Here is a 12,627-nt window from a genome sequence, read left to right as displayed (position 1 = left end):
GATTGGCTGGCATCCAGAGCAAGTCTATTTCCACCCAATACTGTTGAAGAGCAAAATGAAGCCCCGCCGTCTGACTTTGACAGGTAAAGTTATTCCTGATGCACTACAGCAAGGGAGCATTAACATCTCATTAAAACAGTAAAATAATTGTTTAGTAAATTATTCATGTCCACAGTAATTTGACGTAGTCACTGACTCATGAATTGTGGCAGATTTTGTGACGGGGATAAATGGGACCAGGAGGAATCAGCTCTGACTTTAACGCAGAGAGGAAAATGATAAATGGTTTTCATTTCTTTTTTTAAGCTGAAACGTGTACGCTGCGTTTGTATTTTCCTCCATCCATATATTTTGAGTGGCCATCTTTAACAGCAGTCAGAGCCGCAGGCCTGTTGACGTCTGTCTCAACTACAGTCCATCCCTCTGCAAAACAAGTTGAGTCGAGTGGGATGGATCAATTTTTTATGTCTCTGCCACAGATTCTCTGTTGGATTAAAGCTGCAGTATGTAATCTTAAGATGTTTTTACATAAAACAGAAGCAATCAGTCAGGACAAGTTATTGTACTTGCTGCTAAATGTGTTTATGATGGAGAAACAACTCGTCCTCACAGGAAAACTGTTTATGTGCCATTATCTGAAGCCATGCTAACTAGCCTTAGCATCGACGACATGTTCTGCTGTAGAGAACTAGCTATAGCGTAAGCATGGAGTGAGGGGGAGGATGTGAGCAGCACATACATAACAATGATTAGCAGCACAAACACACTCCTAGCTCTGATTGGTTGTTTCTGGTCGCGATGTTTTTCTGCAGATGGCAGTAGGACCACATGGAGGCAGCAGAGGAACTTTTTTTAATAGATTATCTGTCTCATGTCTTGACATTGTCATATGTTAGCAAATATATTAAAAAACATAGATTATAAAAGTTGCATACTGCAGCTTTAAGTTGTGAAGTTGGCTGGACAAGCACCACACATACTCCAACCTAAACCTCCTGCTGCACCTCTGGCTGCTGTCAGATTATTTGCAGCCTCTAAAATCGATCGATTCATCCTCCCTTTCAATGCTGAACAACAACATCCCCGCAGCATCATTGTGCCACTACTACACGTTTCACTTTGGGGTGTTGGTTTCCACCAAACATAGTTACATTTTGACCAGAGCACATATTTGCTGCGTCACCTTTATGGTTTGTGAAAAAAGCAGCTACTTTTTCCTCCAACTACTGCCGTGTTTTTGCCACCTTTTCTGTCACGTCCCACTGGCTCAGAACGTAACTACAACAGATTTTCCTGAGCTTCATCCAGTACAGGTGGACATTAAAGGTGGAAGAAGTTTAGAAATTCTAATCTAATTTGAATACAAACCTACTGTTGATGCAGGGAGATATTTTTCTGGTTGCATAACTGTGTCCACTGGAGATTTCTGATAGGCGCACTAAACCACTGAATTGAGCAGAATTTCACACCGGCAGAATGTGAGCTCTAAATTGTACCCAACCAGGCTGCAGGAACAATTACATAGATAGAATCTATCAGCAGAGCAGCGTGCTGCTAATATTAAAGGGGAATCTATTTAGTGCAAACAGAGCCGGATGCTTTTCCTCCTCGCTGCAATCTCTGCAGATAAATCCTGTAACCTTCAGCTCGGCGGAGTTTTAGGAGCCACACGGCACATTTGTGCTCCCGTTGCAATGACGATTAAAGCAAATTCTGACCAAATCAGCTCCGCACAGAGCCGGAGCGGGGAGTCCTTTCAGATTTCACAGCTGATACCGGAGGGGAGGGGAGGGGAGAGGAAGCCCGAATGCGGCCTGTTCCTCACCGCGTCAGGACTGCAACACCGACAGCAGCAGTGAGAGCGCGGTCCCGTCCCGGGCCGGGGAAATTAGGCGTGTCGGTTCAGCTTCATTCACCTCGCCGAGCCGTAATCTATACGAGGCTTCTTGCCCTTTATAGCCGGCTATTTTTCAGATGACAAATTCTTTCCGGTAACGGCGCGGCTGAACGCAGCCTTCAGTCAACGCTCAGCAGACAGGCGGCTGATGGAGACGTAATTGGAAAGGTCTGGGTCAAATGAGCCAGGTAAACAGGCTCATAGAGCCATCAACAGGGGTCTCCGGAAGAGGCACCCATAACATTATGGGACATATATGACAAGGTTTCTGCTGGTTTCACTGACTCAAATGTAAGACTTTTTAAGACATTCTTAAGATCATTATGAATTAATTTTAAGACCTGTAATGACATAAATATAAAATTTTTTACATATTTAGCGGTGCTCTTTATAGTCTTAACCCACGTAGTGCCAAGCTTTTTTCGACAGAATGCACCTAACCTCAGAGAGGCTGCAGCTCACCGAAGTGAGCCAAGAATGTCTTCTGGCCAACTGGCAAGAAATTTTAACTTACCCATGACAGAGGCAAAAAAAAAGAAAAGCTACCAAGCTAAGTAGTTTTAAACCTGTCGTTAATGGTAGCTTAAAAAAAAAAATATATATATATATATATATGTATATATATATATGACCAGCTACTTACTGATTGCTGCAACTGCCTAACATCTCAAAACACAATGAATTAAATTTGAAATAAATTTAAGACCTGTGCCACAACTTAAATTTAAAGAAAAAAATAGCATATTTAGCTTTTTCAGGCATTATGCGCCCAGCCTCATACCTAGAAGTGAGCTAATGGCTAAGACGACTGTTGACCAGCCTACTGGCAATAAATTTTCACTTACCCATCACAGATGCAAAACAGCTAGCCAGGTTTGTACCCTTGCTAGCTAAAATACATACCATTGATATGTAGCAAGAGCATATTAGCATAGGTAGCGACATCTGCACGTGACTCAAAACTTTTACCTGACAGAAAAGTTTTGAGGAATTTTTTTTCAACTATATACAATATTCTAGATTAAATAGATCTGTCACAACAACATTTAAGATACGTGACTAAAGTATTCAAGGCCAATTATATTTTTAAAAGAATGTAGTTTACTTGTAAAAGACTTTATTCCTTAAAGTGTTTCCTTAGGATGTTTCCAGAATGCATGACGAAACAAACAACAACAAAAAAAAGCACAAAAACAAACCGGATTATGGAGAGGGCTTTAAAAAGCAATTTATGTAACGCTAAGACTCATTTTCTGCCCCATAATTTGAAATTGTTCAATTACACAACCGCTGGCCGGTGTGGATTTCCCAGCCATCCCCTGGCAGCCAACCGTTTCCCTTTCACATGATTGCAACAGAAACACGATTAACTCGAACCGTGACGTTAATCCCAGACAAACACGTAACAGAAATCAGAAGTCCCCTCTGTAGGTTTGTTGTTTTACATTAAAGGCATGTCGGGGTCTTCAAAAGTTGAAACGCCAGGCGTTAGCGCCACCGTCTGGAATGAAGAGTCTCCAACCTGACCAGGCTTGCTTCTTCTCCCTCCTCCCCCCAAATAGCTGTACTTTCTCCCCCCTTGTCCTCTCACACGTCTCCTTATCTAAATAAAGCAGAGCGAATGCAGCAGCTTCAGATAATGGCAGATGAATGGCCTGTGGAAACAACCTCAGCATTATCTCCTTTCCGTGCTGCTGGAAGAGTTTCTCCGCAAACATGGCAGGAATTGTTTCCCAGAACTATTGTTTTGATTAAAAAAACAAAAGAAAAATCATAATAATTTGTATGCGTCTGTGGTTCTGTTTGCACCATCCAGATAAGGGAAAACATCCGGTCAGTCCAGCTGTGCAGGGTAGAGCTGCTTCACCATGTACGGCCCCTCCAGCTCATAGCCCATCTTCCTGTAGTAGTTTCTAGTTCCTACACCTGCAGAAGAAGACGGTGAAAGGAAGGTGATGTTCTCAGAACTAAAAATAAAACAAAACAAAACAAAAAAATAACCAGGATAACTGCAGATACTTAGTCAACTTCACCAACACGTTCATTCCTCCAGCCACCGGGGGAGGAATGAATTATTTATTTTTCTGTTTATTTTGACATCTTTAGAAATGCTAATGGTTTTGGCATTGTTAGTGAAAAGCCCTGGTTTATTTTTCATTTATTATAACAGAGTATTGAATGTATTTTAAATGACTTGATGTTCATAATATGGCTAATGATAACCGAACATGCTAATTTGTGATTAATGTAAAACTTGATTATTAACAGGATGTCCAGGTGGAATTTTGGAATGTTACAAGTAACTACATATTTAATTTGTTAAATGCTGATTGCTAATTGCACTTTTTGTTGACCTTATTTATATGTGAGGGTGTTTTTAACCCAGAACATCAGTTAAGAGTGGTGAGTTAGTAGGACGGTTTTATCTCTGGACCTCAGACGTTCCCATTTTGGATAAATATTTTATTTGATCCCCCCCTCCCCAAAGAAAAAGTGAATTTTTGAACTACTCCCACAGTTAGTGGTGGACTTTCCTTCAACTCACAAACCGTAAAATAAAACAACACATTCAGACAATCACGGTATCAGCAATTTATGCATAAAATAGAGAAATGTAAGCCTCTGTATAAATACATTTTGTGATGCCACTTCTTGTTGTTAAAAATGACTTTGTTTCAGGTATGAAAAATGAAAAGGCTCAATCATTATAAATCCAAAATGAGTGTGACATTCATGCCGATTCTGACTGCATGTGAGCTCGTAAACATTCAGTTCGTTACCTGAGATGACAGCCAGTTTGTGCGAGCCGTGTTCCCCTCTGGCTATTCTCTCAGCCTCCTCCATCAGCATCATGCCGAAGCCCTGCAGGATCATTAAAACACCACAAGGAGGCTCGTCTTTTGAATTGGCTTTGCAGACGGGCTCCGCAGAGAGCTAAGGACGTGATGTAACTCTTTCACCTGGTGCTGGAACTTGCTGGGGTCGCGGCTGCTGACTGGGACCACGCTGCCGTAGACGTGCAGCTCGCGGACGATGGACACGCCTCCTTTCAGCTCGGGTCGGAAGGACTGAGGCGAGCAGCGGCGCAGGCGCAGGAGACCGATCAGGATGTCCTGCTCCGGGTCCTCGTAGGACAGGAAGGTCTCCCAGCCGCCGTTGGCCACGTAGTCCCTTCTGACCAGCTCCACCTGCAGGCAGAGCGGAGTGAGGAAGCGGCTGGCCCAGGTGTTTGGACGAATGTTTTCGGCCTGTGGGAGTTTTACCTGGTAAGGCCTGACTTTGTGGTGGATTTCCTGAATGCCAACTTCTCGGGTCCGAACGTCTCGGCACTGAAAAGAGCATCACATCTCTGGGTAACAAAATGGATTGTTTTGGTTTATTAAATATTTATTTTCCTTCCAAATACATCATTATGCTGTCCTGAAACTTGATCACCCTGAGCCAGTGGTGGACTCACTTCTGCTAACGGCAGAGCAAATTTTTGGTTCAGCTCTTTAGCGTTTTTGCTAACTTTAAAAACATTTAGCGTGCTTAATGAATTTCTTTATCTGGAAAAATAAACTCAAAGTGCTAATTTATTTGTCTTTTTTGTAAACTTTCAGTTGAATTGAGTTCAACTGAGGGCGATGCAAACACACTGACACTCGCTGGGTATCAATATGGTTGAATTTAGAGCTTTAGCGTTAGCTTCCGCTAAATACCGTGTTGATGTCGCGCTTCAGCGTTAGCCGAACGAATGTTTATGATTAGTGCTTCATGGTTAGCAAGCTAAGTTTTTAGCTAGCTGTATCCTGAACTCTGGATTTTTTTGGTGCTGTTTGCTGTTAGCGTAGCAGCTTATCTACTGCTAAGAAACTTAAGTAGCTAGACGTTTGTATTCATGCTCTGATTTTGTGAAAGACTGCTTACGCAGCAGTTCTGTTTCCTCTCCTCACGTTCTCTACCGCTGTACGTTTGTGTATTTTCACAGAATTAGTCATTAAAACCAAAACTTCAGTGTCTCAGACTGAAGTCATAGGCTTATGGCCCCTGCTGTGTTGAAAGGGGAGTCAAACTAACAAGTGTCTGTCAATGTTTACTGTTGCCATGACAACTCCTTATGTCCATCCAGGTCAGTAATCTTACACGCCATAACATTAAAGGTGTCTTGATTCATGGTCACTTTCTAGAGAGCCTGGACTTCACAGGAAAGAAGAAACTTTGTAGATTTATTTTTAAGTTGGAGAGGAGAACTTTCCTCGCTGCCTGGATGGCAACAGATACGCTCACATAAAAGCTCCGAAGCAAGGCAGAAAACGCTAAAACGTAAGGAAAGAGGCAGACGGAAACTAGGTCAGACTCGGGGATAATTTCCGCTCCGCATCACAACAGGTTTGTGGAGTTACGCGGCGCAGGGACGTCAAACGCAACACGCTTCCTGCCACTGTGTATTCAAATGAAGCCTGGGCAGAAAAAAGACAAATGGGGGATAGATGCTGAAGTACAAAGTGAAGAAAGCTGAGAACTTGAGTTATGTTTTTTATTATTTATTTATTTAACTTTTCCTGTTTTTAACAGAAGCGTTCCCAACCCGTGGCTTTTATTTAAGGGTGGATTTTGTCGAGCGTGTCTGATGAAAGCTGAGGGGTTTCCTGCCTCCTGTCACCGAAGCTGTAATCTATTTCCCACTTAGACATGAAGGAGGGATGGAGAGAGTCCTCCTGCGCTCAGCTGTACCAGAGAGGCTTTCTGGATCTGTCATCTAGCCCTGCTATGAATGAAAGTGACTCCTGTTATCTGCCGGTGGCCGCTGCTGGCCCCTTTAATGGTTCACCGCCGGGCTGGAAAAGTCCGTTAGCTCAAAAATAAGCCGACCCGCGATCTTTAAGGCTCCTGCCCATCTCACCTCAGTGCCCATGTCCTTCATCCGAGCCAGAGCCAGCTCCCTCAGGTTGCCGTGCTCCACGCCGGAGCTCACCAGTGGCATGGGGATGTCCCTGATGGGGCAGAGCAGAAACCATTAGTAACACATCTGTTACTGTTTCAGGGCCGTACTAAGATGGAGCTTTTCCCCCATTTTGTCACTTAGCCGCCAACCTTAAAGTATTTCACATGATTAGCAAAACAAAAACAATACACTCTGAAAGTGTGAATTGTACTTTAATGACAAAGACCCTCAATTAGAAGGGCCGTACTTTGACTAGACCATTCTAGCACATTACTTTAATTGCTACCAAGGGTGTAAAAATCTGTCACTTTGGGGCATATAAAGATCATGAATGTGCTTAAAAGAGCCAGGTGTGGCAGAATGTATCCATAAAACCGGCTAAACAAACTTAAGAACAATAACAAATAACCACTGTGTATTTGAAAAGTACTAATTTTAAAATTAAATACTGAACATCTTTTCACATTGATGTAATTTGGAATGTACAGATGATAAAATTGCTTAGATTTGATTAATAAAATATTGAAAACCCACGACTGTTATCTGAAGATTCTCTAGAGTCTAATGGGCTACAGAAAAAGCTGCGGCGCGCTGGATTTGATTGAATAGGTTGTCTTAAATAATCTTGGATTCTTTTTTTTAAAGGAAGCTGGCCTCCAATACGTTAATCACAGGTCTTGAATTTTGCCTTCACAAGATCATTCAACCTGGTACGTTCTATTTATGATACATCCTGGCTGGTTAACTAGCTTTTTTGCATCCATCATGGGTTAAGTGCAAACTTATCGACATTCGTACATTTCTGTCACGATACAGGTCTTAAATTTCATTCATGGTGGTATTAAAATGTCTTAAGTTTGATTTGGTGAAACCTGTGGAAACCTTGTAATAGGACGGTACAAATGGAAATGTCTTGACACATTTGCAATTGTGCCACACTCTAAACTTCCTCCTTGACCTGCCAGGTATGTTTCTGTGTCGATAGATTACATTCAGGCTTTTGGGGTTTACTGATAACATGACTTTGAAGCCATATATGTGTGAGTCCAATTGCTCCATTCTTCCAGTTCCCTCACCTCTGGACGCGGTACACCCGTGTCCAGGGTGGCACCAGGGCCAGAATGCGGGCCACCAGGTCCACCAGGGCGCTGGGCGAGTAGCTCTTGTAACGGCCCGTCTTCCACAACTCATACAGACCCGTCCCTCGGATCACCAGCGTCGGGTAGAGCTTCAGACCATCGGGCCTGAACGCCGGATTCTCAAAAAACTCCTGCAACAAACAAGGACCATTTCAGAACAGTAGCTACAGCATGTTTCCATCCAATTGTCATGTGAATTTTGCCGCGTTTCCTGGTTTGGAGGGAATCGACCAGGCTACAGAAAAGCATACTGCCAAATAAATGAAACACTAAAATGTTCACTATGTCTGAACTTATTTGGCAAATGTGTTTTCATCTCCCGATGTAAATGGAATTATAAACCTAAATGTGCTTAATGGAAATACGCTAATTTCAAAGCAATAATTTGGTTTGTGTGATAGGATGAGGTGGTTTTTCAGAAGACTTGAAATTAGTGTACTTTGCAAAACTGCGATTCAAAAACAAAAGTGACTATCAACCCGATGTTACTACTGACAAAAACAACAAAGAACAAGTGGAAGGAGGATGATGCCGCAGCATGATTGTGAATGATGATAGCTTGAGCAAATTTATTTATCCAGGTGTGATTTTGGCTTTTATTTCATTTAAACAACGCAATTGCAATTTTTTTTACATTAGCAGCATATTGACAATATTTTGCACACATTTATAATGAAAATGTAGCTATAGGGGAGAATATTTCAAATTTTGCTGTTTTTGTTAACCTTTTCCAAAGCAATACTTCAAAATGCGCATTAAAAAAAAGTTGATGGAAAAACTGCTACTGTTTTATCAGCTAAATCAGAAATAACCTCAGCTCTGTAACGAACCGTGAACAATGACCTAGTTAACTTTAGATGCAAAGCTAGTTTAAGCAGAGGAAGGGTGGAAAACGATTAAAAATATGAGATGATTTTATCTGTTTTCTAGATGGAACGGATCAATTAAGTTCATTGACATGAAAGCAGCTAATAAGTGCAGCTCTGCTTCGTCCAATGGAGGGGGGGATCCGTTGTGATTTCCAGTCATCCTCCTCCCTTCTGCACCAGCTATCACGACCGTGAAGATCTGGATTCTGGAATAGAGGAAAGTTACCAGAAATAAGCTGCATTATTGTCTCCTTATCGTCTCTGCTGCTAATCACAAGAAGACGTGTTCCACACGGGCCTGCGGTGAACCCACAGGGAGGAGAGGCAGCTAATCAGACGAATTACAACCCGTCTATAGGGACTGTTCTCAAGATCCTGCACCTGCTGCCGTTTTCAATTGTGCCTCCTGTCTGCCAGGAGAGAGAAGCGGCGTTACGGAGGCCGGACCTGGGCGTCGAGATAAGAGAGAGAGAGAGGAGGGCCTCGGGTTGGCAGGGGGCGATCGAAAGCCATTATCGGGACACGAGGAGGATGCGGGACTCTCCTGCTGCTGCCGTCCGCAGGACGTGGTGGACACCTGTCTGTCCGAGCCGGTGTTGCATCATAGTAGGTGACCACCACTGTGACCGGTATTACATCGTGTTCTGTGACCACCATTATTGTGACCGTAGGAGGCGCTGTTGCATTTTTATGCTACGCCAGAAAACGAAAGCTTTGGAACGGGGTTGGGACGCAAAAGGAAAAGTAAATGAAAAGCCGAAGAACAAAAAGTAAAATACTGAACTCTACTACTCAAGAATGTAATACTTTTTCTGTAATTTACATTTTGGTCACAGTATCTGATAAGACCTGTCATATTCTGTGACTGTCTATATTCCCTTAATAGTCATAATATTAGCGGTCAGATGATACTTTTTATTCTTTTCTCTGCTTTTTATTTATTTTTCCTTTTGCGTTTGTTCTTCCGCCCTCTGAAAACCGTTACGTTTTTGGTGTAGGCGTGGCAAAGTGTTAAAAAGCAACAGCGCCTCCTACGGGCACAATAAACGGTGGTCACAGAATATTGTGTAAAGGCCAAAACCGTCCAAGTGAATCGGGTCCAAAAAGACGAGAAACGCTTGGTTGGAAGCAAACAAACAGCTTTCTGGTAATCTCAGCTGCTGTTTACATCATGAAGGCAACATTTACTTCCCATTAAAATCAAATTAGACACTGCTAACAAACAGCAGCTATGATGGGTTTTCTTTTTTTTTTTTTTTTTTTAAATACGTGTATGCATTATTTGTTTCTGTCTAATCCTTTTAATATAAGCTGCGGTCTACATGGTGCAGGACGGAGGGGGGGGACATCTGACGAAAATTAACGGCCCAGATCTTCCTCAATGTCGAGGGAACACATCTCTACTCCATGTCGTCTGCAGCATTTTAAGTGGATTTTGATGCTATTGGTTATGGTTGGCTGGTTTCAAGGAAGGGCTTGTTGAGAGACCTAGAGGAGAAAACGAGGACGTGATACAATATTCTGAAATGTAAATTCAAACATGTGGAAGAGCTAACGTGTTTATCAAGAAGATAAAATTAAGTAGGAGAGTTAAATAAGTGGAAAAAAATTATTGAAACTTTTTTTTTTTAAACAGATGAAAGCAAGAAAACTTGAAGCTTTTGGTGAAGTGGAAAGTTAGATTCAGGGTTGGGACTATAACAAGCTAATTTGGATTAATTACATTGGTTTTAATGTCTGAATGCAAAAGATTCCCAGCAGAATCTTTGTATTTTGTGTGTTTCCGGTACACCCGTAAATCCAGTGCACAAGCAACATCCAAATAACAGCAACGGAAGATAAAGTCACTTCTCAAGGTTAATTTTTGCTTCAAAAAACAATCTGATGGGAGGATTGTTGAGTTTAAGTTGTGCTAAAAGAAGTTAGCCTATCAGTGAAGCTTTTCAAGCCTAAAATAGCATCTCAATGCTAAACACATTAGCAACGCTAACGTCCCCAACGCTAATGTCAGCATCAACAGTCCACATTTCTAAAGAAGGATTTGTTCAAAGAAGCTCCATGAATGGTTTGCTGAAACTAGTGGGTAGAAAAGCACACTGCACCAATCCGATGGTTGGATAATGTAAATAACAGATTAAAAACAATAAATATTTTTGTCATTGAGCTATAATTTGTCATATGTCTATTTATTCAATCATTTGGAAGCAGAAAAGGATTTTGAATTGAAAATATTGCTTTTCTTGAGTTTGTAGGTAGTTTTAGATTAAAATATGATTAACTACAATTAATGAATTACATTTCAAATTTTAATCAAGTCCCACCACTAATTCTATTACATTATGGCAAAAAAAAAGAAGCAGGCTTTGCATATTCAGTGTGCACATTTCAAGACTGTCTATGCTTAGCCACAACTGACGAAACGTTTGTTGTTCTGAGAAGTCTTTTAAATGCAAAGATTTATAGGAGTTACCAGAAAATGTTGCCTGTAAAGAATTCATGGTGATTTCCAGAAGAAAACCATTCATTTAGCTCTGGAATTTGAATAAGTAAACATCTTAATTGTATCACATACCTTGTTCTGAAAAGCAAGGTATCAGTTCCAAATGCTAAAATTAGCTAAAATAAACCATGAAAAAAAAGCATCTGTCTGACCAGATGTTATCTTTTCATAACGTCTTCTACCAACCTTCCTTCCATAAGATGTCTGACTACAACAGGTAAGGAAACTATTTCTGATGACGTTACGGAACATCACCTTAAAATAACCAAACTGTCTCTTAAAGTTGCAGAAACAAGAAAATGTAACTTTCTGAACTGCTAATATTTGAACTCAGTGTTTTGACATTGTTTGTGTGTGTGTTTAAATTAAATTTGTCCTGTGTGTAATTTATCACCTAAATATAGAAATTATTCTAAATCATTATTATTTCCCCTTTCCTCTGCATCATTTTGACATCAGTGGCAAGAACCTGGAAATCTTAGCGCACAGGCTAATTTGGTTCCCCTGACAACCTGTCAGCTACCCCTATGTCCCCCCTTCCCCATCTTCCTGTGTGTAATGGCGGGGAGCGAAATTTTACGACACGGACTCAAAAATCCCACGTCACTTCGCTTCGGAGCCGTGAATTTCTCCTGATGGCAGACAGCGTGCCTCGGAGGATTAGATATGGCGAAGGGGAGAAAAGTGGGAGTCTCACACACAACTTGTATAATCTAAGTGTCAGTGTGATAAGAAAAGAGAGAGGGGAAGAGCCGCAGAGAGGAAGGCAATGCAATCGGAGGAGGACAAAGGGACGAGAGCAGGGAGATTGATGAAACGGGGTGGAAGGGAAAACTTACGACTGGAAGGGAGGGGGAGAGAGGAGGGGAAAAAAACTCTACAAACAGACAGGAGACAGGAAATACAGAGAGTTAGAGGAGGAAGATAAGTCCAGAGGACGAGTGGTGCAGGAAATGCTGCAGGAGAGGAAAGGAAGAGGGTCAAGAAGACATTAAATCTGCTTCCCTAAAACATGCCGACCCGCAGCTGCCCTTCACATTACTATTACACACACACTGACTGACGCAAGAGTTCACACAACACACACACGCACGCACACGCACACACACACACTCACACACACACACACACCCACGTTTGTTTTGCTATCTTTGTGGGGACTTTCCATTGACTTCCATTCATTTCTACTAATTTCTACAGTCTAAACCTTACCTTTACCCTTTTCCTAACCCTAACCATCACATACCTAACCCTAACCCTAACCAAAACTCAATTCATACCTTAGCCCTAACTCT

General features: G+C 41.8%; 1 protein-coding gene across 1 annotated transcript in view; it reads right to left on the bottom strand.

The window, feature by feature from the left end:
- Positions 1-2,994: 2,994 nt before the first annotated feature.
- elp3 (elongator acetyltransferase complex subunit 3) overlaps positions 2,995-12,627 on the bottom strand; it is a 23,825-nt gene continuing 14,192 nt past the window's right edge. The window contains exons 10-15 of the mRNA XM_007567754.2: positions 7,901-8,094; positions 6,783-6,873; positions 5,161-5,226; positions 4,858-5,085; positions 4,678-4,759; positions 2,995-3,823 (exon numbers count right to left, since the gene is read on the bottom strand). Of these exons, the coding sequence (XP_007567816.1) occupies positions 3,732-3,823; positions 4,678-4,759; positions 4,858-5,085; positions 5,161-5,226; positions 6,783-6,873; positions 7,901-8,094 (753 nt within the window). The 3' untranslated portion in view covers positions 2,995-3,731. The remainder of the gene's footprint in view (positions 3,824-4,677; positions 4,760-4,857; positions 5,086-5,160; positions 5,227-6,782; positions 6,874-7,900; positions 8,095-12,627) is intronic.

This window comes from Poecilia formosa, unplaced genomic scaffold, assembly GCF_000485575.1.
Source record: "Poecilia formosa unplaced genomic scaffold, Poecilia_formosa-5.1.2 Scaffold213, whole genome shotgun sequence".
Classification (NCBI taxonomy): domain Eukaryota; kingdom Metazoa; phylum Chordata; class Actinopteri; order Cyprinodontiformes; family Poeciliidae; genus Poecilia; species Poecilia formosa.
Note: the sequence above shows the minus strand (reverse complement) of the source record. Positions and strands in the feature narration are given on the sequence as shown.